At 42.4% G+C, this 27,462-nt stretch overlaps 1 protein-coding gene across 5 annotated transcripts in view; it reads left to right on the plus strand.

Moving 5' to 3' along the window:
• HERC2 (HECT and RLD domain containing E3 ubiquitin protein ligase 2) overlaps positions 1-27,462 on the plus strand; it is a 240,063-nt gene that overhangs the window by 189,386 nt on the left and 23,215 nt on the right. For all 5 annotated transcript variants that reach the window (XM_043488204.1, XM_043488205.1, XM_043488207.1 and 2 more), the window contains 11 exons: positions 1,496-1,687; positions 4,362-4,515; positions 10,614-10,721; positions 12,176-12,307; positions 12,708-12,866; positions 12,950-13,068; positions 13,676-13,801; positions 14,239-14,394; positions 14,787-14,902; positions 15,003-15,201; positions 24,259-24,473. In XM_043488204.1, the coding sequence (XP_043344139.1) occupies positions 1,496-1,687; positions 4,362-4,515; positions 10,614-10,721; positions 12,176-12,307; positions 12,708-12,866; positions 12,950-13,068; positions 13,676-13,801; positions 14,239-14,394; positions 14,787-14,902; positions 15,003-15,201; positions 24,259-24,473 (1,676 nt within the window). The remainder of the gene's footprint in view (positions 1-1,495; positions 1,688-4,361; positions 4,516-10,613; positions 10,722-12,175; positions 12,308-12,707; positions 12,867-12,949; positions 13,069-13,675; positions 13,802-14,238; positions 14,395-14,786; positions 14,903-15,002; positions 15,202-24,258; positions 24,474-27,462) is intronic.

Below are 27,462 nucleotides of genomic sequence, written 5' to 3' on the forward strand. Positions count from 1 at the left end.
ATGCGTGTTTGATCCCTGGGTTTGGGAAGATTCCCTGGAAGACGACATGGCAACCCACTCCAGTATGCTTGCCTGGGAAATCCTATGGACAGAGGAGCTTGTCAGGCTATACAGTCCATGGGGTCGCAAAAGAGTCAGACATGACTTAGTGACTAAACAACAGCAAGGTTATGCAGCTAGTGATTTTATTTTTCAGCTATTCCTTTGGATTTGTTCTCTATTTTTTTTTTTTTAAATAACCCCACCAAGAAATGTTTGGTATTGTTTCAAATAAGACCAAAGATGTTATATATGACTAATATATTCCACCGAATGTTTTTGCTGGTCTTCAGTGAATGAGATTCTGGAGTGTCTTCGTTTCTGATGCACTTCACTTGCTGATTCCCTGTGTCTTCACCTGGAGGTGGGAGCAGGGTCTGTTTCTTTTCAGGGAGAAGCCATGCTCCTGCCTCAGAGCTGTGGTTTCCAGGGCCAACCTGAGCATTGACGGAGTCTACACAATGTTGGGATCACATTCCCCTTAAGATTGCTAAGTGGGGCTTGTGCTTTCCCTGGCTTATTTCTGTTTCTGAAAACCACTGACAGTGATTTCACTGAGATCCAGAAAGCAAGAGAGCAGAGAAGAGATACTTGTGGCATCTTGTTCTTTTCCCTGGAGAGCTGGCCTCTGCCTAGGAAGCAGGAAGGGCTCAGGTCCCTGATACCCACTCCCTCTGAGCTCAGAAGCTGTCAGATCTCCCTGTTACCTTCCGTAAGCCAGACCCACTGCCAGCCTTCACGAGGCTCCTTTGTGGTGGCAGAGGCTGTGGGGTGACTGTCCTGGGCAGGAAACCCTCGTGACGTGGGATTGTGACGGGTCAGTGATGCTGTCCCAGGCAAACAAGCAATTCCTTTTTCTGCTGATGTGGAAAGAGGTAAATAATCACAGGTGTGGTTTGTTTTAACTGACATATTGTGAATGAGAAGTAACAGGGGAGTACTGAGAAGACTGTTTTCTTCTTAACAGTACCTAAGGAATAAGAGATTATGAGCAATGTTCATATGTCAGTAAGTCCATTAAGTAAAACTCTGAGAAAGAATTATGGAGAGGATCTAGGCAACAGATGTAAAAGTACAGTGTACAAATGCAGTTGACAGAAGATCCCAAACATATCCTGTGGTGGTAAATTTTACATGGTGAGATTTCATTTGAAGTCTCCCCTTGAAACACACCTAATATATGAAGCTGGTCACAGTATAAATTGTCATTTCTTTACAGTCTAGGCATTCCTTTTGACAGCTGCTGTTGATAATTTGTAAAATAGTTGATTGATTTTGAAAGCTTGGTACATGGTGGTGTAGATTTAGGGGCCTGTTACTTCTTATTCTAGTATTTCATGGTTTTAAATACCTCAGAAATTTCCTTGCTCATCACTGGCAATCATGTATCCTTTGAGTTCTTGACTGTTTGTCTGTTACTGTATGATTCCTCATTTTAATTGTTGAACTTTTTTAGGATGTTGAAAGCCAGAATAAAGCGTCAGGCGCAGAACTTCAGCCCTTGGATGAGTTCACCAGTTTGCTGGTGGTGGACGACACACGTGTCATGGTGGACCTGCTCAAGCTGTCTGTGTGTGGCCGGGCGGGGGACAAGGGCCGCGACGTGCTTTCAGCTGTGCTGTCTGGCATGGGCACTGCCTACCCGCAGGTGAGCTGCAGGGGGTGGCTGGGCCGGAGGTCTGCTGCCGTCCTGTGCTTGAAGGGCTTCTGGCGAAAACGAGTCCCTTCTCTGCCATCTGCTGACGTGCTCCTCAGTTTGCCTTTTAACATTGTCTTAGTATTTTAGAATTTAGAAATTTCTAGCTTTTGCAAAGTCAGATCTGCCGAGCCTTCTCATTTATGGCTTCTGGATTTTGTACTACATTGTAAACATGGAATGAGCATGACATTGTGTAAGAAGCCTCTCAGGCTTCCTTGATTCATCTTTGTTTTCATTTGTTACTTTCTTACTGGAATATAATTGCTTTACAATGTCGTATTACTTTTGTTATACCAACATCATGAATCAGCCATATGTATATATATATAGATTATGTATCCCCTCCCTCTTGAGCTTCCCTCCCACCGCCTCATCCCACCTCTCTGGGTCACCACAGAGTACCAAGCTGAGCTTCATTTGTTATTATGTTTACCTTTTTGAACCATCTGGAATTTATCTTGATATAGGGGATAAAGTAGGGATTCAGCTTTACTTTTTCCTAGACGGCAAACATGTTGCAGCAACACAATTTATTGACTGAATCCATCTTCTTCCCAGTGACTTGAAGGCCACACTTATTGTATTGTAAACTTCTGTACTTATTTGGGTCCTTTATAGACTTTTTTTGGTTCCATTATTCTAGTTTTTATGCTTTAATATCACCGTGTTTTTAACTCTTGACTATTTAAAGTAGGTTTCAGTGTTCGGTAGCACTGGGCTCGGTAGGACTCTCTGCCCTGGTGATCTGTACCTGAGCCACCCAGTGTGCTGACTCTAGCCACGGACGGCCCTTGAGCTCTTGAAATGTAGCTAGTGCCCCTGCGGCACTGACGTTTTCATTGTATTTCACTTTAAGTTTGAACACCCGCATGTGGCTGATGTCGGGTACCAAGTCAGTGTCATGAGTGCACCTTAGAAGTAGAACCCATCAGTTCTGAAGCCCCGGGCTTCCTTAAGGCCCCTTGCCGCTTATGCGCAGCCCTGCTCTGCCTCAGCACCGGCCGTGTCGGGGGGTCTGCGGCCACACGCCCCCTGCAGCTGCATCACATGTGCTCGATTTCCTTGTCCCCACCACCAAGACCGTAATGTACTTAGGAATGCTTGAGTGTTCTTGAAATCATAATAAATGATTTGGTAGATATTTTAGGGGCTTGTTAGTTCTTAATCAGATTCAGGAAGAACTGAAAAGTTATAGGTTTCCTACTTCGTAGTTTTTCAAGGCAAGTTACTTGGCATAATTCTGAGAGATTAAATCAAGGTGAATTTCCATAAGCAAAATATTAATGTTTTTACAAGTGTATTGCATTTGTGAGAGGAAAGGATGGAATGAGAACGTGGATTTAAAGTAATAATACCTAGGATTTGTTGTGTACATATCTTCCAGGCCTGGTTCTTGGTGCATTCGCTGAGTACAGAGCACAGGCTTTCCCTTTGTTTACAGATAAGAAAGCTGAAGCTCACAGTGGTCGTTACTCCCTCAAGGACACTCAGGTTTCTGGTGGATGGGAGAAATGATCGTGATCTCTGAGGGCAGAGCCACACCTGTGACCCCTCTGTCACCCTCTTCTCAGAGTTTATTTGCCTCTCTTGGGGTCCTGGCTGTCTTTGCAGAAGAAAGTGTTAAAGCCCAGAACACCCCTGCTGGGCTGTGCATTAGGAGTTAGGTGACATCAACATTTCAAACTCAAGGGGAGACAGAAACAGAGATGGGGACTTTCTTCCAACTTTCCTGGCCAGTGGCAGGTGCTACTCTTATGTCCCATCCTGATCTAGTATTTGAGACTCTTTAAACAAGAGAAACTTTTGCATTCATAATTATAAAACCTAAATTATGGCAATGAGTATAGTTTGTCATTAATGAAACTTCTTACTAAGATAATCTTTATTATCTAAATACAAGGAAAATAGATTAATCATTTCTGGAAGAATAGAGAATGGTTTCATTACGTTTTTCTAAATTTAAAAACTTTGGAAGTTAATGTATTATTACTGTAACAATGTATTGTTTGTTTTTAAAATAGCAATCAAAATATAATCACAAGTACTGGCCATTTAAATGGTGTGACTCACTAAAATTTTAAAATGAAGTCTGAGCATTATGAATTGTTGGGCGAGTATGGTATGGGGGCTGGCCCTAAACGTCTTGGGTCAGGAGACACCCCGGGTCTCTCATTTCAGATGCTGTCTACCCCTGTTCAGCCTCAACAGCTGGGTCATCCCTCTCCATTCCTATTCCTCTTGCTTGACCCCATGCCTTCTAGGATCTTGGTCATTTTTATCACCTTCTGCTCCTTGCTTGAAAGTTTTGTTCCTGGGCAGACTTTCCTCACTAGGACATAACCTTATCTTGATGTGAAGAGAAAGTGTTGAGATGACGGGTATTTCATTTCATCATTTGGCATGTATGTCAGCTGCTTCCTTATTCCTTGTACATAGATCCCTCCAAGCTTCTCAGCACCCCTGCCAACTCTGCTATCATGATTTTATCAGTGAGGAGACTGAGCCCTGACTTAAACTAGATTTCTCAAACTCGCAAGCTCTCCATGCCCCCGTCCCTGTGGAAAGAACTGAACCGGGCAGGCATCCTGATGTCTTCCTGCTTTGTCCCCTGCTTCCCCCACAGGTGGCAGATATGTTGTTGGAGCTCTGCGTCACCGAGTTGGAGGATGTGGCCACAGACTCACAGAGTGGCCGCCTGTCCTCGCAGCCTGTGGTGGTGGAGAGTAGCCATCCCTACACCGACGACACGTCGTCCAGCGGTACAGTGAAAATCCCAGGTACTGAGGGCTGGCCCCAGGGAGCAGACGGGCTCATACAAAAGCTGCCTGTAGAACGGCTTCATTTCTGCCATTGCATCAGTTGAAGCAGCCGTCCTTGTTTTACATTTAAAAAAAGCAACAGAATTGCTTTAGAGTCACTTTTCCCACTTTTCTAGAAACCTCAGTTACCCAAAACATAATACAGGAAACTATGCAAAGTGAATGTTTAGCTTAATGCTTATGAGGTGGATGCCTTAGCTGCCGAAACTCAGATCTAGGAGTAATCCTCTGCCTGTTCCCAGAAGCCTTCCTTGTGTCGCCCCCTCTGATGTGACACGGTGCCGGCTTGTATTTCTGGGCAGTTTCTGTTACCCACGTGTGCATTCTCATAACTCTCTTGATTAAACAGTTTCCATCTTTTAAGTCTCTTTTAACCTGTAGCTTCTTCCTGTTTTTTTCAACAATTCATCCCGGCTGCACTTTAACCTGTTGCTCAGTCCTGTCTTGCCACCCGATGACCCCTGATTCATCGGCCTGATTGGTTCCGCCGGACCCTCTGACAGGACTGTTAGTGTTCGTGATCCAGCGCCTGGAAGCGTCTAGTATCCACTTGTCTCTCCTTTTGTGATGGTAGCAGCTACTGATGCTCACTGCCTGAGGCCATTAAATCCACTGGTGGTTGCAAAATGGTGCTATTCTAATTATTTCACTTCTTTCCCATTTATTAGCTAGATTACTTTATATAGGGACATTTTCCCTGATCCTTTGGTTGGTTCCCCAGGAGTACTGTTTGTATAAGAAAGGCAGGATAAAAGCTTGATTCTTTTCTTCTTTTTACATTTTCACGAGAATGAACACATCATCCTTTGAAGGTGACCAGTTATTTTGGGGTTTTTTTGGCTGTGCCTCCTCACAGCTTGTGGGATCTTAGTTTCCTGACCAGAGACTGAACCCAGACTGACAGATGGGGAAGCACCAAATCCTTAACACGAGTTAGTCAGAAAATTACTTGTTTTTTCTTTTACATCATGAACCCATGGACTTAAACATGTATGATGGGCTTTTATCCATTATGACTATTGTCCCGTTGAAGCTCAAACTAGTGCATCTCCAGACCTTGAGCTCCTTGTTGCGTTTGGCTCTTGGCACTGATTCCGGTCCAGTGGTTACTTCCTTGTAGTCTGATAAGACGGGATGCTTTAGGCTCATCACGTCGTTTCTCCTCTCCACCTGGAATCTACCCTGGTATCTTTTAGTGGAGATGGCATTTTAGATCACTGGGCTGTTGTTGTTTCTAGACTTTTTCAGTGGATAGAGACAGGGTAAATGAGCCGACAGTCAAACTGACTGACGACTGACCGACTTTCTTTTGAGTTCATAATGATATAATAGATCCAAATTCAGAACTACATGTTTCTATTTGTACTTAACCTCTTCTGTTACATCTATGTTTCTTTTCTCCCCCCAAATCCTGGTTCTAAGACAGAGGAATGATAGAATATCTCATAATCACTTATTTACTTTATCCCACATCACAGGCACAAAGACTCAGGGTACCAGTCTAACACTACCAGGTAGGTGTACCGTTACTGAAAATAGTTAACAAAATTTTTCTTGGTTTCTTGCTCTCTTCATTGTTGCAATTTGAATAGATTGGTCATACTATAAATCCCAGAGCATAACAGCTATTGCATACTCTGCTTTCTTCCTGTTAATCTTCATTTAGTTCTAGTTGTCTCCTTCCTTACAATGATTGTCTGAAGCTCACTCTCTTGTCAGTTCCTCAGCAAGGCTCAGAGGGTGATAGTCCCGACATGAGTCAACTTGTTCTAAGAGTTGGTTGCCCACATTTGAAAGTTAGTTTTATTGAATACCATATTTTCCTCCTGTGAAAGTTTGTTGTTATAAGTGACATTCTCAGATAAGGGTTAGTGCCCCTTTAAAATGTTCAGTAATTCCAAGTCTTGTCTTTTAAGACAGTTTTTTTGGCATTACAGTTTGTGGTATTTGTTTGCAGCCTTGTTTCAATTTTCTTTTTCATGGATATGTGATTGTTATCTTGTGTTGGATGCCTTTTAGAGGCATTGTTGGCTACTTCCTTTTCTCCTGTTTGTCTCAAAGCATATCTGTTGTGTTTATTTGCCCCATGTTCTTTCTAATTTAATTTTCATTTCTGAATTTAAAAAAATTCTTTACTAAACTTTATCATTTAGTGTTTTGTCCTAATTCTTACTTACCTTGTTCTTTCATATCATGTATCATTTTCCTAATTTCTTTTAGCTTGGTTTGAAATAATAGATTATATTTTTCATGTGTTTTGTGGGCACATCTTTCTGGCTTGCCTTCATTGTTTATAGGAAAATGTTATTCTATTCTTATTCTCTCTTTTGTAGTAATAACTTTATATTGTATTTGACCTCGATACTTTTATCCTGATCATTTTTATGTGAAATTAGTTTTCTTAAACTTTTAGAATGAGATGGGATTCACAAAAGCTTCTTTAACTTTGAACTCTTAGTCTCTCATAGTAGAAATTAAGCAAAAGATAATTCCACTCAGAAGTTACCTAAGACAAAGTCTAGTATACCTCTTCCTCTTTTCTGTTTCTCTCTTCCTTGATATCCAGTCTGCCAGCAAGTCCTAACATTTCTCCTTTAAAAATATATTTCAGATTCAGCCATTTATCACCATTCCAAATCATTCTGGGCCTAACCATCTAGTTTCGCCTGGTTTATTATACTAACTCATATACCAGTATAGTATAGATGTTCTGTTTTTACTTCTCACCTTCTGTGTCTCCCAGAACCAACTCCTTACGTGATAACCAGAGAGATTCTCTTAAAGAGGGTCAGAATATACTGCTACTCTGCTTAAAACCTGCCAGTGCGCCCCTGTAACCTTAAAATAGGCCTCAGATCCTTGATGGTGGCTGTGCGACTTCCCGTGAGCCTTGTTTGCCTCTCAAGCAGCAGCATCCCCTTCCTCTTTGCCTGTCTCTCCTGGCCCCTCCACGGCCTTTTTCATGGGGGCCCCTCGGTGTGTTTCGGGGGTAGGCCATCGGCCTGGAGCAGTGCTCTCGTAGGCAGCTAGCTACGGATTACTGGCCGCGTCTCCCCGTGGAGCGAATCCTTTCCTTGCTACCATGTACTGGAACAGCCTTTCCCAAGTGTTGTTTCAGACTTTCTTCTTCAAACCAGTTACGCTTGGTGGCATTTAACGGACACAACCTGTTTCTGTCTTATGCTAGAACAGGGACTAGCTGCAGTTAATGTTATATACAAGGCATGAGAGTGGAAAACCTTACCTTATTCCATAGAGTGAATACATATCATTCTCTTAGCATTTGGTATGTTAACTGATGGTTTTTCATACATGCCTTTATCAGGTTGAGGAAACTTTTCTCTTCCTAGTTTGTGGGGGAAATTTTATCATAAGAGAGTGTTGGATTTTGTCAAATGATTTTTCTGTGTATTGACATACTGTTTTCTGTATTAATCCTTTATTAGTATGGCATGTTATGTGAATCAGTTTCTGGATATTAAACTTGTATTGCATTTCTAGACAAATCATAATTGTCCACAATGTATAATCTGTAGTATATGTTGCTGGATTTGGCTTGCTAATATTTTGTTAAGGATTTTTTAACCTATTTTCATGAATAGTGTCAGCTTGTGGCTTTCCTTTTTATTTTTTTATTAAAAATGTCAAAATTTATTTATGTAGCTTTCCTTTCTTGTAATATCTTTATCTCATTTTGATATTAGAGTAATACTGGCTTTACAGATTGAGTTGCAGCATGTTCCCTTCTCCTCTACTCTCTGAAAGAGTTTTTGTAGGGTAGGTATTCTTCTTCCATAAATATGAAAACATATTTACAGAATATGTCTTCTGTATAAAATTTAAAAAGCAAAAATAAAAATGAAAACTCCCTCACTTGTATCTCCTCCATTCTCACTGCTACAGCACTCTACTTCTGACATCAGACATGTGAGGGTTTCCACACATCATGAAGCTGTGCAAAATCAGCTGGTGTCCTGCAGTTTAACTCAATCCTGACACTGGGTTAATGGCTTAAGTCCCACCAAGACTGCACCCACTTCAGATGCCAGTCAGAATGCCAAATTCTGACCTATGCTGCCTGCTGACTTTCTGTAAATCAGAGGTTTCCACAGCCTCCTCCTGAAGTTCAGTTGATTTGCTACAGCAGCTCACAGAACTCACAGAAACATTTACTTAGGTTCATTAGTTTGTTGTCAGTTCTGTTCAGCTCAGCCGCTCAGTCATGTCTGACTCTCTGCGGCCCCATGGAGTTTTTATAAAGGACATGACAAAGAATACAGGTGAACAGTCAGATAAAGAGGTGCATAAGAGTTGAAGATTGTGGGTGGGCTTGTTGAAGTCTTCTGTATCTTTACAGATTTTTCTGTCTCTTTGTTCTGTCAGTTGTTGAAGGCTAAATTTTGAAATCCCCAGTTGTAAAAAAAAAAAAAAAACAGGATTTGCCTGCTTTTTTCATTTATATTTGTTTTTCTGTCATGTGTTTTGGGGCTTTGTTCAAACCTAAAAGAAGCAGAAGAGATTAACAGGAGACAGCAAGAATACACAGAAGAACTATACAAAAAGGTCTAAGGACCCAGAGTCATTGTTATCATGTTTTCACTGTTTTCTTGAATTCTTTGAACATATTTATTATAGTTTTGAAGTCATTGCCTACTCAGTTCAGCATCTGGCCCATTAGGGTCAGTTTCTGTTGCCTGATTTTCTTTGAGAGTATGGCTCACATTTTTCAGTGTTTTTGCATATTCCATTATATTTTGTTGAAAACTTGGACATTTTAGATTCTGTTGTGTCACTTGAATTCTGAGTTTTTAAAAAAGATTTGTAATTGTTGCTGGATTTCTATGTTTTTTTGTGTGTGTTTCTTTTGTAAGATGCCTGGAATTACTCTCTAAAATCTCTCCCCTGCATCACATATCCACTGATATCCCAGGTTACTTTTTTATTTTGATTTTTGTTTTCTAGCCTGACTTCTAGGGTTTGTTCCATATCTGCTTGATTTAGCCTGCTCATTTCCCCGTCTGTGGATGGATCTCTGTGGATGGAAGCAAGGGAGGGCATGGAAGTCAGTGTTTTGGCAGTTTTCCTGTGTGTGTGTGCATGTGCGTGCGTGTGTGCGCACACACACGCACATGCACACGCACACCCAGCTCTCCGTTTTCTTGAGGACATGTGCCTCGAGTCACCCAGGACTGCATGATGTTCTCATTGAGTCCTTCTTTGTTCTCTGACTTCCAGAATCTTCTTGTTAGATTTCTGGCTAGTTCTCATGTCTGGCACCCCCTAGCCACACCACATTCTCGAGCCAGCAAAGATGCAAGCTTTTCTGGATGTCCTCAGTTACGCTCCCTACTCTCTGACTTTTAGGATCTCTGCCCAGGCGCTGCCCCTGCTCTGCACCAGTTAGCACGAGGTCGCTGGAGACAGAGTCCCTTCTTGGGAAAGTTGAGCTGCAGCCGCACAGGGCAACCCCAGGCGAGAACACATAGGCTGTCACTGTTCCTACCTGAGTTGGGTAGTTTTTCCGTGAATGAACTCTTCTCGGTTCGTTGTTTGCCTTGAATTGATTTGAAGAGCCCTGGAATCATTGTTTCTCACTATTTTGAGTGGTTTTATAGTTGTTTTGCCAACTTTTTCCCTCCACCATAACCCAAGTCATACCCTTCCCTGATTCTTTTCTAAGCTAATTTGTCCCAGAGAAGACTCTAGATCTGATGCTAGATTCTTGGTGGACATGATTTTATATGGCTTTTAAAATGTGGGGGGCAGGATAATAAAGCTTGGTCTCCTGGTTAGGGCTGTAGCATGAAAATTTTCCCAGAAGTGAGACCACAAAACCAGTTGGCCGAGTGAGAGTGAATTGTGTTGTTTCCATCACGGGTGAAATGCTTTGTGGGAGGCAGAGTTGGAGTGCAAGGAGTCCTTATTTTTTGAGGTTAGTTCCTCCTGACTTTGCTGCACATCACTGTGGACTCCCTGCCTCTGTGTGTATGATTGTGGCCCCGTCTGTGGAGTGTCGATCGGGAGTGTCACTCTGTCTCTGCTTGCCTGTCCCCCAGGTGCAGAAGGGCTCCGGGTGGAGTTTGACCGGCAGTGCTCCACCGAGAGGCGCCATGACCCTCTCACAGTCATGGACGGCGTCAGCAGGGTCGTCTCCGTGCGGTCAGGTAGGAGGGGCTGAGCCTGCTTCTGTAGAACAGGACTGTTAGCACCGCTAAATAGAGCACTGCTGCTGCGTTCTGACATGCGTCTGCAGGAGAGGACGATACGTGACCTAACTGCAAAGTACAGTAGGTTGTATCTGTTTTCCCCTGTGCTTTCAGGGGATTTATTCCTGTGATTTATTCAAGTGATGCATGTGCCTCCCCACTGGTGGGTGGGATTACTGGTGTCCAGTGTGACTGCCGGTCCTTGTTGGGGGCACTGGTTGTCTGGGGGGGGCCCAGTCTCACCTAGACAGTGGAGATGGTGCTGTAAGGCATTTGGGAGTGTCAGACTGATGCACGGTAAAGATGGACATACTACAAGGCTTCTTAAAGGTTTTATTTTTTAGTTGATTGCTGTGAGGAGTTAGGCTCCACACGGAGTAAGTGTCGTGTGCACGCGGTGGACAGTACTGGAGTAGGTGGGAGGTTTTCTTCTTTGGGTCTCTCTCTGCTCTGATGTGCTCCATGAGATTGAACAAGAGCGAATCACGCTGTCTAGGGGCTTGTTAAATGCCCTTCACTGGCTTTTTTAGAATCATCGGTGCAGGTGTATATGTGTCTGTGTGTGCAGATCTCTTCAGATATCTTTATTCTTCATCTGGAGCCAGGGTCAACAAATGTTTCCTAACATAACTACTCCCCTCTGCCTTTGTAGCAAAGGCAGCCACAGACCAAATATAAATGATGGGCCTGGCTGTGTACCAGTAGAATTACTCACAAGACATTACTTTGGATGAAGTGGTATCACAGATGAGCATGGATTTTTTTTCCTGGCAGCTCGGCAGATGTCACTGTAGTATGCAGTGGTATTCTGAGATGTCTTCAGCTTCTCTGCTTCCAACAGGGCCCCTTCCAGGCTACCCCCACTCTGCTGGCTGATGACTCCTCTAAGAGGAAGCTCGGTTGGGGTGGCACACCATAAGCTTGTCCCCAAGCTCCTCTCCAGGGCACCCCAGGCTCTGGCGGGGCTGCTCTCCTCTCCCTGGGGGGTGGCTCGTCTGTGCTGAACTGCCCTGTGCTTCAGTGGGGCCCCGTGTCTTTGAACACTTGATTCCCCTTTGAGGAAGACTGAGGCTTTCTCTTTGGCTGCCTGGGTAATAACCATTACATCAGATCCTCTCAGAGAAAGTCCTGCAGGCCCTGACCCTGGAGTGAGCACGGGCTGGCTCTGTGGGCCTCTCCCATGGCATTGTGGTTGTGTGTGCGTGCCTTCTGTTGGGGCAGTGCCTGCCTGTCCTCTGCTTCCCAGTTGCTTGCTGCAGTGTGAGCTGAAGGCCCTGGTGTGAACGCACCTGGGCAGTGGGCTGGAGGAGCCAGCTGTCTTTTAGGCGGGGTGTGAGTGACTTTGTAACTAAGGAAGTTAATGTTGATCTGATGATGGGTAAACCTACCACCAGTGTGCTTTTGTCCCCCAGGCCGGGAGTGGTCTGACTGGTCCAGCGAACTGCGCATCCCAGGGGATGAGTTGAAGTGGAAGTTCATCAGTGACGGGTCTGTGAATGGGTGGGGCTGGCGCTTCACAGTCTACCCCATCATGCCAGCTGCAGGTGAGGAGTGGGCTTGATGATCCAAGCAAGGGAAATACACATGTATTTTCATTTGGTGCTTTGTAGTCTACCTTCTGTTGTGTTGGGACCCAGCACTGGCCAAGGCCCCACCACATCAAGGTTCAGAACTGCAATGAGCTGTTTCAGTTGTCTGGCTGTTGGGGTGTAGCACTCTGTTTTCACCCAAAGTTTCCCAACTGTTGCTGGTTGCAGTTGTTCAGCCATGTGAGTTTTCAGGTGAAATGTCGGTGTACCGAACGTGGGTAAGTGACACGACAGTGGCCGCAGCCCTCTAGCCATGACATCCATGTGGATGAAGCACTCACTGTGGGTTGAATCTCCTTGTGGGGTAGCTGTTGCTCTGCCCAGCAAGGGGACAGTTACAATTCCCTTTCTTCAGGCCCCAAAGACCTTCTTTCTGACCGCTGTGTCCTCTCGTGCCCATCCATGGACTTGGTGACTTGCTTGCTGGACTTCCGGCTCAACCTTGCCTCAAACAGAAGCATCGTCCCCCGCCTCGCCGCGTCCCTGGCAGCATGTGCGCAGCTGAGTGCCTTGGGTGAGTGGCACCTCTGTTGTCAGGTCTGTCTGTCTTCTTGAGAAGGATGGTCATCCTCTGACTTTTCTGTCTTCTCATTCCAGCTGCCAGTCACAGAATGTGGGCCCTTCAAAGACTGAGGAAGCTTCTTACAACTGAATTTGGACAATCAATTAACATAAATAGGCTACTTGGAGATAATGATGGGGAAACAAGAGCTCTGGTATGAAACATTACATTATAGTTTCTAGTTGTGTGACCCTTTGGGACTAAAATGTTGCTTTAATTATTTTAACTTCTTAATCACAGAAGAGTTGGGAAATTTCACATAGGACTAAGAGCCGTTCTTGCATTCAGACTCCTTTATGTTGCTGCTGTACTGAATGCAGGCTGGACTTTGATTATAGAAACAGCCCCATGTAGATGGCTGTGAGAATAGGATTGTCTGTTGGGCTTTATGTGTCAAACTCACCACATCCCCTTTGTTTTGCTGGAAGAAGTAGTTAACTGTTAAAAGAATGCTTATCTTAACCATGCTGGAGGTGGAGGTTTGTGAAGCAGAAATTGCTTTCTGGTTCCCTGGGAGAACTGTTTTTGTTATACTGAAATTAAGACCAAACATTCTGCAGTGAATTTTCATGCTCTTTTTAATTTCAGTATTCATTATGTCTTTTTAGATTTTTTCCCATTTATAAATATCAATCACTTGTTTTAGGGGAGAATAGTACCAGTATAATTAAACATTTGACTCACAGAAACAAAACACTCAACCCAACTCTGCTGAATTTGGTTTCCTAGTATGGGCTATAATTCTGTTGTTTTCTTAAAAGAGTTTTTCAGGCAGTGCTCTTGCTGCTTTGGTGAAAGGCCTCCCAGAAGCTTTGCAAAGGCAGTTTGAATATGAAGACCCTATTGTGAGAGGTGGCAAGCAGCTGCTGCACAGCCCATTCTTTAAGGTAACACTTGGCTTGTTTTGAGGCGGTGAGAGAACCCCAGGGAGCTGTCAAGTACAGTGCATCAAATATCAGGCATCCCTGAGGTATTGAAGTTGGATGTGAAACATTTTCAAGATTGTCTGCGTGACCTAAGCTCTGGTGCTTTGATAACAGTGTGCCTTCAGATGCTTTTACTTAGGTGGCAAGTATTGTAGCAGTGGTCTGATCTGACTACCTGTTGTCAGGTGCATCACTAGGAACTGGGTAGGAATAATCCACATCATTGGTGATGCCACGCCCCTTGCTGGGCTTGTGGCAGTTATCCTGGAGTGAGGAATTCTGAGGGAAGACCTCCAGAGAGCCTGCATGGGGGCTGTCTTTGGCATCCAGTGCTGGTGAAGTAGAATGTAAGCTGTGTCTCTGAGTGTCCCTGTGTTGTTAATTTTTGGTGGCTGCAGGTACTAGTAGCTCTTGCTTGTGACCTGGAATTAGACACGCTCCCTTGCTGTGCTGAAACACACAAGTGGGCTTGGTTCCGGAGGTACTGCATGGCCTCCCGCGTTGCTGTGGCCCTGGACAAGAGAACGTCACTGCCCCGTCTGTTTCTCGACGAGGTATGGTACCTTATTTTGAAACCTCTTTGGGGATGCAAAGTGTTTTCTTTTATAGTGTAAAGAGATGCCAGTGTTATGAGATGGTAACATCTGCAAGGCAAGGAATATCATTAAAAAAAAGAAGCACATAGTTGAAAATGAATAACACTGAATTTCAGTTAAAGTTTATTTTTAGTAAAGATATAATGATACTGCCTAGGCATTTTAAAGTATCTTCAATGTAATATAATGTCGGTTTTGATTTTTTACCCTAAAATCACAATGTTGATGTTGGCATTCCCTCATTTTCTTGGTTGGGAAGACCTCCTCTCCTGTCTTCTTGCCTTAGTATTATTTATTTTATTCCTGAGAGATGAGTGCTTGATTTATAATCTCATAATAATATTGTCCAGGTGGCTAAGAAAATTCGTGAATTGATGGCGGATGGCGAAAACATGGATGTTCTCCATGAGAGTCACAGCATTTTTAGAAGAGAGCAAGATGAACAGCTTGTGCAGTGGATGAACAGGTTGACTATAGCCAAAACAAGAGTTAATATTGTCTGTGGGAAAATGGTGCTTCACATGGAGTTCTTTTCCATGTCAATTGTTTTTTAATGTCTGTTACAGGCGACCAGATGACTGGACTCTTTCTGCTGGTGGCAGTGGAACAATTTATGGATGGGGTCATAATCATAGAGGTCAGCTTGGGGGCATTGAAGGTGCAAAAGTTAAAGTCCCTACGCCATGTGAAGCCCTTGCAGCTCTCAGACCTGTGCAGCTAATTGGAGGAGAGCAGACGCTCTTTGCAGTGACAGCTGATGGGAAGGTAAGAAGGTGTGTTTTCTGTGTCATACTGACATCGAAACTGAGAGACAGCTGTGGCTAGAGGGCAGTTTGGATCATAGTGTGTATAAGGATTCTGTACTGAAACATTATTTCAAGATTAATAGTATTTATGGCATTCCGAAAGCAGTATGCCATAAATTCTGTAGTATTTCTGTATAATCTTTAGTGTATTTTATGACTTTAGAATTTTTTACTTTTTTTTACAAGGTATGTATGTATGATTTACAAGGTATATTATAGTTATTGGCGCATCAGTCCATTTGACGTATGTATTACATTTTTGTCTGCTGTCATGATGCTGGCATTATGCTATCATAATGTCTTTAAAAATTTTTTTAATTGGAGGGTAATTGCTGTATATTATTGTGTTAGTTTCTGCCGTACATCAACATGATCATCCATGGGTATACATGTGTCCCCTCCTTCCTGGACCTCCCTACCACCTCCCACCGCGTCCCACTGCTCCAGATGGTCACAGCGCACCGCGTTTGAGCTCCCTGTGTCATCCATTTGCACTGGCTGTCTGTTTTACGTACGGTGCTGTATATGCTTCAGTGTTGCCGTTTCAATTCATCCATCCCCCTCCTTCCCCCACTGTGTCCACAAGTCTGTTCTCTGTGTCTGCATCTCCACTGTTCCCCTGCAGATAGGTTCATCAGCACCGTCTTTCTAGATTCCATATATATATGTTAATATACAATATTTGTTTTTCTCTGACTTACTTCACTCTGTATAATAGGCTCTAGGTTCATCCTCCTCATTAGAACTGACTCAAATATGTTCTTTTTGTAGCTGAGTAATAATCCATTGTGTATACGTACCACAGCTTCTTTATCCATTCATCTGTTGAGTGACATCTATGTTGGTTCCGTGTCCTAGCTACTGTAAATAGTACTGCAGTGAACACATGTGTCTTCTTCAATTATGGTTTTCTCCAGGTATATGTCTAGTAGTGGAATTGCTGGGTTATATGGTAGTTTGGAATAAAACTAGTTTTTTAAGGAATCTCCATACTGTCTTCCATAGTGGCTGTATCTATTTACATTCCCACCAACAGTGCAAGAGGGTTCCCTTTTCTCCACACCCTTTCCAGCATTTATTGTTTGTAAAATGTCTTGCTGATCGCCATTCTGACTGGTGTGAGGTGATAACTCATTGTAGTTTTGATTTGCATTTCTCTGATAATGAACAATGTTGAGCATCTTTTCATGTGTTTGTTGGCCATCTGTATGTCTTTGGAGAAGTGTCTGTTTAGATCTTCCACCAATTTTTTTATTGGGTTGTTTGTTTTTCTGATATTGAGCTGCATGAGCTACTTGTATATTTTGGATTGCAGTTATTTTCTTCTGTTCTGAGAGTTGGGAGAAAATAATTGCAATTATTTTATCCTTGTTTATAGTTTCCTTTGATCTGCAAAAGCTTACAAGTTTAATTAGGTCCTCCTTGTTTATTTTGTTTTTATTTCCATTATTCTAGGAGGTGGGTCATTGAGGATCTTATGTGATTTATGTCAAGGAGTGTGCTGCCTATGTTTTCCTCTAGGGGCTTTCTAGTTTCTGGCCTTTAATCCATTTTGAGTTTATTTTTGTGTATGTCTTAGGAGGTGTTCTAGTTTCATTCTTTCACGTGTAGCTGCCCAGTTTTCCCAGCACCACTTTTTGAAGAGGCTCTCTTTTCTCCATTGTGTATGCTTGTGTCATTTGTCAAAGATAAGGTGCCCATAGGTGCGTGGGTTTATCTCTGGACTTTCTGTCTTATTCCATTGGTCTATATTTTTGTTTTTTTGTGCCAGCCATACTATCTTGATGACTATAGCTTTGTAGTATAGTCGGAAGTCAGGAAGGTTGATTCTTATAGCTCTTTTTTTCTTTTTCAAGGTTGCTTTGTCTATTTGGGGTCTTTTGTGTTTCCATACAAATTGTGAAATTTTTTGTTCTAGTTCTGTGACAGATACCGTTGGTAGTTTGGTAGGGATTGCATTGAATCTGCTTTGAGTAGTATAGTCAGTTTCATGATATTGATTCTTCCAATCCAAGAACATGGTTTATCTCTCCATCTTTTTGTGTTGTCTTTGATGTCTTTCATCAGTGTCTTATAGTTTTCTGCATACAAGTCTTTTGTCTTTAAGTCAGTTTATTCCTAGGTATTTTGTTCTTTTTGTTGCAGTGGTGAATGGGATTGTTTCCTTAATGCCTCTTTCTGATTTTTCACTGTTAATGTATAGGAATGCAAGGCATTTCTGTGTATTAATTTTATTGATATATCCTATGACTTTATTCTGGAGAAGGAAATGGCAACCCCCTCCAGTATTCTTGCCTGGAGAATCCCATGGACGGAGAAGCCTGGTTGGCTACAGTCCACGGGGTCTCAAAGAGTTGGACATGACTGAGTGACTTCACTTACTTACTTACTTACTTATGACTTTATTATATTTGTTGATCAACTCTAGTGATTTTGATTGATTAGCTCTGCTTATAGGCTACCCTGCAGTGTTTGTTCCTTAGCCAGGCAAGAGGTGGAGAAGGCCAAGGCTTGTTAGGGCTCACTTGTTCACTTGGGCTGTGGAGAGGGTGGAATGTGGCAGCCACAATTAGGATGTACTGGGCAGTGCCTGCGGTGTTAGACTTGCCAGATGTTGTCACAGTCTAAGGCGGGTCATGTGCTCTCCCAGAGGAATATACCTCAATTTGTGGGTCCCTAGGAAGAACCAAGCTGCTTAGACTCCCAGCATGGCTTGGGCAGTAACCTGTGCCTGCTCACCACTGTTGGCAGCTTCCACCTCTGGGGTTGGGACTGCAGTGGCGGCTTTCTGTCTGCTGCCTCAGGCACTTGCCCTGGTTTTGGCAGTGTCTGGTCACTTATGTTTACATAAACTGCAGTCGTGTCACATTCTGCCTCTGGCTTTCCACCAGTTTTGCTGGTTTTGGCAGCCACCACCTGGGCACACACCGCTGTCTGCAAATGCATGGAGTTAGGAGTTGGAGTGTTCCAGTGACAACGATATTTTGTCTCTCCGAGATGCCCAGTTTTTTCCCTGGACTCGCTCAGCTGTGTCCTACTAACCTCCTCGGAGTATTCTCACAGTTGGCCAAATCAGGACATCTCCCTGAGATTCAAAGCTTGAGCCTCAGCACTCAGCCCCCATTTGTTCCAGGCCAGCAGTGTGAGCAGCTTCTCACCTGGGAAGTAATGTTCGGCAGCTATCTCTGTGGTGACTTCTCTCCATTTTGCCTTCCGAGCACCCGCCGTTGTGCTCCCCTGTCAGGTTCTGAAGCTCCCCGCTTCCCCTTCCATGAGGGGTTTCCAAGTATGTGGAAACTTTTCCTCCTTTACAGCTCTCTCCCCAGGGCTCAGGTCCCCGTCCTGAAATCCTGTGTCTCTTTTTTTTAGCCTTTATCTTTTGACCTACCTCATTCTAAGGAGATTGACTCGCCTTTTTGAAAGTCTGGGTCTTCTGCCAGCATTCAGAAGGTGTTCTTTAGGAGTTGTTCCATATGTAGATGTATTTTTGATGTATTTGTGGAGAGTAAGGTGATTTCCCCATCTTATTCTATCACCATCTTGGAAGTTCTCCCGTAATGCTGTCTTTTAAAAAATTGCTACTGATACGTGGAAATAGTTGTTATTTATATATTGACTGTATGTCTAGTGAAAGTGAAAGTTGCTCAGTCGTGTCCAACTCTTTGCAATCCCATACAGTCCATGGAATTCTCCAGGCCAGAGTACTGGAGTGAGCGGCTGTTCCCTCCTCCAGGGGATCTTCCCAACCCAGGGATTGAACCCAGGTCTCCTGCATTGTAGGCGGATTCTTTACCAGCTGAGCCACAAGGGAAGCCCTAAAGCAAAGAGAAGCCCAAATGTCTAGTGACCTTATTATATTCTTTTCTTTCTTAGTATCTCAAACTGTTTTGTATCATCTTTATAAATTCATGTTCTGAGATAAATTTTGTTTGTTCCTTTCCAGTTCACCTGTCTTTTACAGAGAAATGGAGCTAATTGGGCTGGGTGGGAATTGCAGTATAATACTGAACAGGGGTGGTGGTGGTGAACCTTCTTTTTGTCTTAATTTAGGCTGCAAAGGAAACACTGTGATGGGATCCTTCTTTGCAACTCCATGGACTGCAGCATTCCTGTCCTTCACTATTTCCTAGAGTTTGCTCAAACTCATGTTCACGTCGGTGATGCTGTCCAACCATCTCATCCTCTGTCACCCCCTTCTCCTGCCCTCAATCTTTCCCAGCATCAGGGTCTTTTCCAGTGAGTCAGCTCTTTGCATCAGGAGGCCAAAGATTAATATAGTGAATTAGATTGATTGCTTTTCCTGTATCAAACAGTCTTGCATTCATTGAAGAAACCTTACTTGGTTAGGTTCTGTTTTATTTATATATTTATAAATACTTATATATATGTGTATATACACACACACACACACACACACACACGTGTACACACAGACACACATATTGGTTTGTGTTTGGAATTTTTGGGAGACCCAGGGTCATGAGTGTGCTCATCATAATATATCTGTCTTACCTCATCATAATATATCTGTCTTACCCATTCCACGTCAGGTTATGATACCATATTATCTGTTTAACTTACCACAGTTTGCATAGAACAATACACATTTATTATTTCACAGTCTGTCAGGGTAACTTAGCTTGGTCCTCCAACCTGGAGTCTCTGGGCAGGCTGCAGTTGCTACAGGGCTACTCAGCTTGCCATGACCTGTTGGCTGAGATTGCCCTCAGCTCTTTGCCATCTCCCATGACAGCTGGCTTCGTCAAGGCGGGAGAGTCTGAGAGCAAGACAGAAGTCACAGTCTTGTGCAAGCTAACGCAGAGGTGACCTGTCATCCCTGTTGCTACATTCTGTCCATTAGGAGAGTGTCACTGGGCCCAGCCCACATCTAAGGAGGGATTACCTAGGGGTGGGAATCTTGCAAACAGGGACTCTGGGAAGCAAATCAGAGGCTACGCGCCAGAAGTATCAAGGTCATGCTACCCAGAAGTATCAAGGGTTGAAGTGTAGCTCTCTTTTTCTGTTTTCTGGACGATTCTGTCTTTTAGTTGTTTTTTGGTTGTTTTAACATATTTAAAATTTAAAGTTAATCAGTATTTCTGTACTCCTCCCAAATAAGAAAGGCTGATTCTTTGTTATTCTGTGTTTTGGCCCTAACCTGTGTCCCTAATGATAAGCATTGTTATTATTGTTTTTTTATGTAGACCATATATTTTCTGGATTTACCCAAACGTTATACACATCTTTTCTCACCAGTTATTTCTTATGTCTTGGATTCTCTGGGATAATTTTCCTTCTCAGTTCAGTTCAGTCGCTCAGTTGTGTGTGACTCTTTGTGACCCCATGGACTGCAGCACGCCAGGCCTCCTTCCATCGCCAACTCCCGGAGTCCACCCAAACTCATGTCCATTGAGTCGGTGATGCCATCCAACCATCTCATCCTCTGTCATCCCCTTCTCTAACTGCCTTCAATCTTTCCCAGCATCAAGGTCTTTTCAAATGAGTCGTTTCATTCCATCAGGTGACCAAAGTATTGGAGTTTCAGCTTCAGTGTCACTCCTTCCAAATGACTATTCAGGACTGATCTCCTTTAGGATGGACTGGTTGGATCTCCTTGCAGTCCAAGGGACTCTCAAGAGTCTTCTTCAACACCACAGTTCAAAAGCATCAATTCTTTGGTGCTCAGCTTTCTTTATAGTCCAACTCTCACATCCATACATGACTACTGGAAAAACCATAGCCTTGACTAGATGGACCTTTGTTGGCAAAGTAATGTCTCTGCTTTTTAATATACTGTCTAGGTTGGTCATAACTTGTCTTCCAAGGAGCAAGCATCTTTTAATTTCATGGCTGCATCACCATCTACAGTGATTTTGGAGCCCCCCAAAATAACGTCTGTTACTGTTTCCACTGTTTCCCTATCTATTTGCCATGAAGTGACGGGACCAGATGCCATGATCTTAGTTTTCTGAATGTTGAGCTTTAAGCCAACCTTTTCACTCTCCTCTTTCACTTTCAAGAGGCTCTTTAGTTCTTCTTCGCTTTATAATAAGGGTGGTGTCATCTGCATATCTGAGGTTATTGGTATTTCTCCTGGCAATCTATTCCAGCCCAGAGTTTCTCATGATGTACTCTGCATATAAGTTAAATAAGCAGGGTGACAGTCTACAGCCTTTTCCTATTTGGAACCAGTCTGTTGTTCCATGTCCAGTTCCTCACTGTTGCCTCCTGACCTGCATACAGATTTCTCAAGAGGCAGGTCAGGTGGTCAGTCCTTCTACTGATACTTTAAACATGTATTTTCCGTTTCTTTTAGTGAGGGTCTGTTATTGGTTAATCTCCTGATTGTTTTGTTGTTTGTTTTAAAATATTTTAATTTTGTCCTTTTTCTAGCTTGTAAGGGTTGCAAACTTTTTCTATGAAGGGTGCCATAGTATTTTTTGGCTATGGGAATCATACAGTCTGATCTCTGTTGCAATTATGAAAGCAGCTTGTGGTGAATATGAAAATGAGTGAGTGTGCCTGTGCTCTAATAAAACTTTTCTTTTTTTAATAAAAAACAGGTGGTGGGCCTGATTTGGCTTGTGGGTAGTAATCCAAGCCATGTCCTAGAGTACAAAATTTTCAGTTGACCATTATTTTTAGTCAGTCTATTAAAAGTTTTATTCTTCTGGTTTTTGGCCCTCATTGATCATGAGTGTCATTGATCATGACCGGGGATATCAGCAGTCAGATTAATTTTTACCCAAATGAAAGTTATAAATCCTTTCTTTGTATAACAGCTGCTTCTAAAATGTTTCTTTAGTGACTTAGACTTTCACTATGATATATTTAGGTGTCAATTTCTTTTTATTTTTCCTGTCCTTTTTTATTGTTTTTTTACCAGGTGGTGCGGGATGAGGGGTGGGCTTCCTGGTTCCTAGGAACTGGTCTTTTAACATTCTGGTAAATTCTCAGAGATTATTTTTTCAAATATTGCCTCTCCCATGTTTTCTCTATTGTTGGTCCTTTAATGGACCGGAACCTGGTGATCCGGAGTCGACGATAAGAAAGTAAGAGAGAGAAAGAGGCTGATAGCGCTTGTTGGTCCTTTAATGGACCGGAACCTGGTGGTCCCGAGAGTAAGGGAGAGAAAGAGGCTGATCTCCCCTGGTTTACTCGGAAAGCCAATAGAGCCCTGTTCTCAGGGCTCGCGCTGCTGCACGTGGGCACCGGGCGCCCTCTCCAGTGGGTGAAGGCACAGTGCGCCTTCTCCAGAGGGGCTTAGAAGCCTGGGCAAGAAAGTGAGCTCAGCGGGCCTCCGCGCTCCAAGGAATTAGCCAGAAATAGAGAGAGAGAAAAAGAGAGAAGAAATAGAATCTATTAACATCTTAGTTAAATATCTGCAAGAAGTAGGACTCTGAAAGGATGGGACAGCTTTTTGAAGCATAGAAAACTGCCTGGAAATAGCTCCATGAAAGGTTCCAGGCAGAGACTGAGGGATCAGGCATATCTAAATGAGACTGAGGGATCAGGCAGTATCTAAAGGAAGAGAAAAAGAGAAGCCAACACATTTTTTTGCTTTTTCACATAGTGTTCTCTCCTGTCTCTGCTGGTTAAAGTTTGTGGTTTTAGAGGTCTGGTTTGAAGTCACTGATCAAAAGAGAATTTATGACCCTGGGGTACTACATGTCTAAAGCCATTGTAAATTAAATTCTCTAGCTACAGAATATAGACCATGAAGTGAAGTGAAGTGAAGTGGCTCAGTTGTGTCCCGACTCTTTGCGACCCCATGGACTGTAGCCTACCAGGCTCCTCCCATGGGATTTTCCAGGCAAGAATGAATACTGGAGTGGGTTGCCATTTCCTTCTCCAGGGGATCTTCCCCACCCAGGGATCAAACCTGGGTCTCCCGCACTGCAGGCAGACGCTTTACTGTCTGAGCCACCTGGGAAGTCTGCAGGATATAGACCACAGGTAGCATTAATTCAGACTGAAAACTAACTCAGTGACCAGCTTTCGTGGTTATGAATTCTCAGGAGAGATTTTCCACCCTTTCATTCCGTCCTAAGGTTGAGAAAGACAGCTTTCTTTGTTTTCTTCTTAGTTCTCATTCAGTCTGAGTGAGAGGAAGCCCTTCTCAGCCTCTTCTTTTTACAAAGTCTCCCTTTGGGCTTGACTCCTAACCCCCGACACTTGAGATCCTCAAAGCATTCCCGGGGAAACTGACTTTGGGCTCATTTATCTGTCTGAATTCTTGGTTTTACTCCTTGTTTTGGGCCTTCAAGTTTCCTTCGTGTTGTGTCAGTGTAGCAGACCAGCTGAAACAATGCAGACCAGCTGAAACAATGTGAAACAGTCTTTAAATTGTTATAGGAGGAGTGTTTGACATGCATTGGGAAACGGCAGTCTTGATTTTTTTTTTTTATGATAAAGATGTTTTATATCCTAAATGAATTACCCACCTAGAATGAAAGAAAAATAGTATAGTCTTCTATGTGTGTGTGTGTTATATACTGCTTTGCTGAAATATTAGACATATGTATACTTTTCCTATGGGTATTTCTGTAGGTGTTATTTGGGATTTGCATATAGTGTGTGCATGCGTGCTTAGTCACTTCAGTCGTGTCCTACTCTCTGCGACCCCATGGACCATGGCCTGCCAGGCTCCTCTGTCCATGGGATTCTCCAGGCAAGAATACTGGAGTGGGTTGCCATTACCTTCTCCGGGGTTGCATATAGTAGATAATTAATTTTTTTTTTGCTTTTCTTGGTGTGTATTGTAATTGCTATTCTAGACAAAAATAGAAGTACTTCCAGGGAAAAGACATGCTTTCAAAATACATTTTCTGAATTTTGAGTTTCTATTAATTGTAACTTTTTCTTTAATTTTTAGAGTTCTTATAAAACAAAAATAAAGTCTTAATTTTAAATTTAATTTTTCTGTGGTAAAAATACCTAGAGCTTTGATTTATTAATTTTTGAATTATGGGATCCTTAGATAAAAATATGATGTCTGTATTATTTTATCTTGTAGCTATATGCCACTGGGTATGGTGCGGGCGGCAGACTAGGAGTTGGAGGGACAGAATCGGTGTCCACCCCGACATTACTTGAATCCATTCAGCATGTGTTCATTAAGAAAGTAGCTGTGAACTCAGGAGGAAAACACTGTCTTGCCCTCTCTTCAGAAGGAGAAGTTTACTCTTGGGGTGAAGCAGAAGATGGGAAGCTGGGGCATGGCAACAGAAGGTACTGTGTGAAGCGCCGTTCCCAGTGTTGTGTCTTCTTTTTCCTGATTTTGCCTGTGTTAATGCTTGTGTAGTGTATTGGCAGCTTGTTTTTCAGGGCAACATCTGCAATAATCTACTCAAGCTTAATGACTTACTTAGCAGAAATAATTCATGTGACATTATGTAGGCTCGCCTACATGACCTCTCTGTTTGGGGCATCAGATCTGAATTTTGATTTCTGATTACCAAGTATGGGGAGCTTCATCTTGTCCTTTCCCCTGAGGCTGCTTACCCTGGTCCTAGTTCTCTACTAATAGCTGGCATTTTGTTAACATGCAGATGTTAAACCTATAAATACAGAGCAAACGTCAGTGAGGGGAAAGGAACACACAAATGACACAGTTTTTTACACAAAACAGCCAAACTCAGTAATTTTTAAAAAGTAATGGGAAATAAAGGCCAAATTGGAGCCACAGGACCTTTGCACCTGAAATAACTAAAGCACCAGACAAGATACATGAAACAGCAGCCCTCAAGGCATTGAATAACAGGCAGTGAGGTATGCTCAGTGATCTCCAGAGGTGAACACTGACACTCATTTGTGAAGAGAACATCTGAGAGGCCAAGGAATAGACCACCTAAAAGACTCAGAGCGCACAGAGCTCTGTAGGTAGTGCCCACTCCCCAGACCTCCTAACTCATGGGGCCCTGAGCAGAGGACCAAGGATGATGGGGCACAAAACTGCCGAAGGAATTTAGTTAAGACTGGCTGAACTGCTGTTCTGATCCCACCAGCAAAGCTAAGAAAGCAAGACATGAAAGGATTAAACTGCTTATAAGTAACTTAACTGTGTTGTAGAGGTCAAACCTCAAGAATATTTTATGGATACAAACAGCATATGGTATAGTATTTATAATATTGTTCATTTGGTCAAAAATTATCAGGCACATGTCTCTTCAGTAGTGTTGGGAAAATTACATGTTCAAATGCAGAAGAATGAAATTGGACCCCTGTCTTACACCAGTCACAAAAATTTGCTCAAAATGGGTTAAAAAAGTTGACTATAAGACCTGAAACAATGAAACTCCAAGAAGAAAACATAGGGGAAAAGCTCTTTGACATTAGTCTTGGCATTGACTTTTTGGATATGACACTAAAAGCAAAAGCAACAAAAACAAATGGGACTCATCAAACTGAAAATCTACTGCACAGCACAGTGAAAAGGCGTCCTGTGGGATGAGGGAAGATATTTGCAAATCATGTAACTGATCAGGGGTTAATATCCAAAATACGTAAGAAACAGTGTCCAAGGCCTAAAATACAGCTCATGGGATTAATGGCAGATTAAACATTACAGAAGAAAAGGACAGTGCACTTGAATACATAACAGTAGAAAGTATTCAAGTGAAACAGAAGAAAAGAATACATAAAAGACAGTAGTATCAGTGAACCGCGGGCAACCTCCAGTGGCCCAATATATGCATAATGACAGGTGAGGAGGATGGAGATTTTGAAGATGTAATGGCTTAAAAAATTTCAAATTTGATGAAAATTATAAACCCACAGATATAAGAAGCTCAGAGAACCCTAAGCAAGAGAAACTGAAGGAAACTACACCAGAGCACATCATAATCAAATTGCCCAAGATCATTGATTAGGAGAAAAAAAATTTAAAGCAGCCAGAGGGAAAAATACCAGTTATATAAAGAATAACAGATGAAGGGTGATGGTGAATTTCTGATGAGCAGTAATGCAAGCTAGAGTACAGTGGAGATACAGTGGAGTGAAAGTGAAAATAGCATGTAAAAATATGTAGGATCCAGAAAAAGCAGTACTTGGAAGAAAACTTATAGCATAAAATGCCTTTTTATAAAAGAAAAATGGTCCCTAACAATGACCTCAGCTTCTACTTTAAGAAACTAGAAAAAGATAAAGTGAGCAGAAGGAAGGAAATAAGAATCCATGAAATAGAAAACAGAAAAATGGAAGAAAATGAAAGAAAACAGAAGTCGGTTCTTTGAGAAAGTGTAATCAGTGAAAACCGCCTTTTAGACTGATCTATCTCTACACACACACACAGACAGACACTGTGAATGTATAGGAATATAGGAATGAGGGAGTTTTCATCACTAAAGATGTGTAGTTACTGAAAGATGAAGTATGTTGAGTAACTTTATGCAAACGGGTTTAACTTTTTAGGTGAGATGGACATGTTCCTCAAAGGACACACATTCTTTAATGCTCACTCAGGAAAGATGACTTGAATGGCCCTGTGTCTATTTAAAAAATTGAATTTTCCACAAGTAAGTCTTCAGGACCATGTAGATGACTAGTGATTTCTACCACACATGTAAGTAACAGATAATACCAGTTCTGCACAAACTGTTTCAGAAAAGTGAAGAAGGGAATTCTCCCCAATTTAGATTTTTGTGGGGGCAGTTCCATTCTTATATCAAAATCAGACTCAGATATTATTAGGAAAATACAGACCAATATCCTTCATTGACATAGATGTAAAAATTCTTAATAGTTTAGAAAATTGAGTCTTAACAGTATGAAAAAGGATAAAGCAGTATGGCTAAGTGAGGTTTATACCAGAAATTGAATAATCGTTTTAACATTAAAAAATTGATCAGTATAAAAAAGAAAAATTATTTTGATTATCTCAATGGATGAAAGGCAGAAAAACATTTGGCAGATTAACCTTTGTTTCTGATAAAACTTTGAGCAACATAGGAAGGAAAGAAAACTTCCTAAACTTGATAAAGGGCATCTCTGTTAAACCTAGGACTAACATGGTACCTGATAGTGACAGACCTAGCAGTTTTCCTATCTCCAGGAACAAGACAGGGACATCCACTGATGTCAGTAGTTGTATTCAGCATTGTTTAGCAGGTTCAGCAAGGGCAATACAATAATGCAAAGAGATAAAAGGCATTCAAATTGGAAAGAGAATTTGTTGTTCAGTTGCTCATCCAACTCTTTGTGACCCCATCCATGGACTGCA

Source organism: Cervus canadensis, chromosome 15 (genome assembly GCF_019320065.1).
Source record: "Cervus canadensis isolate Bull #8, Minnesota chromosome 15, ASM1932006v1, whole genome shotgun sequence".
In the NCBI taxonomy this organism is placed as follows: domain Eukaryota; kingdom Metazoa; phylum Chordata; class Mammalia; order Artiodactyla; family Cervidae; genus Cervus; species Cervus canadensis.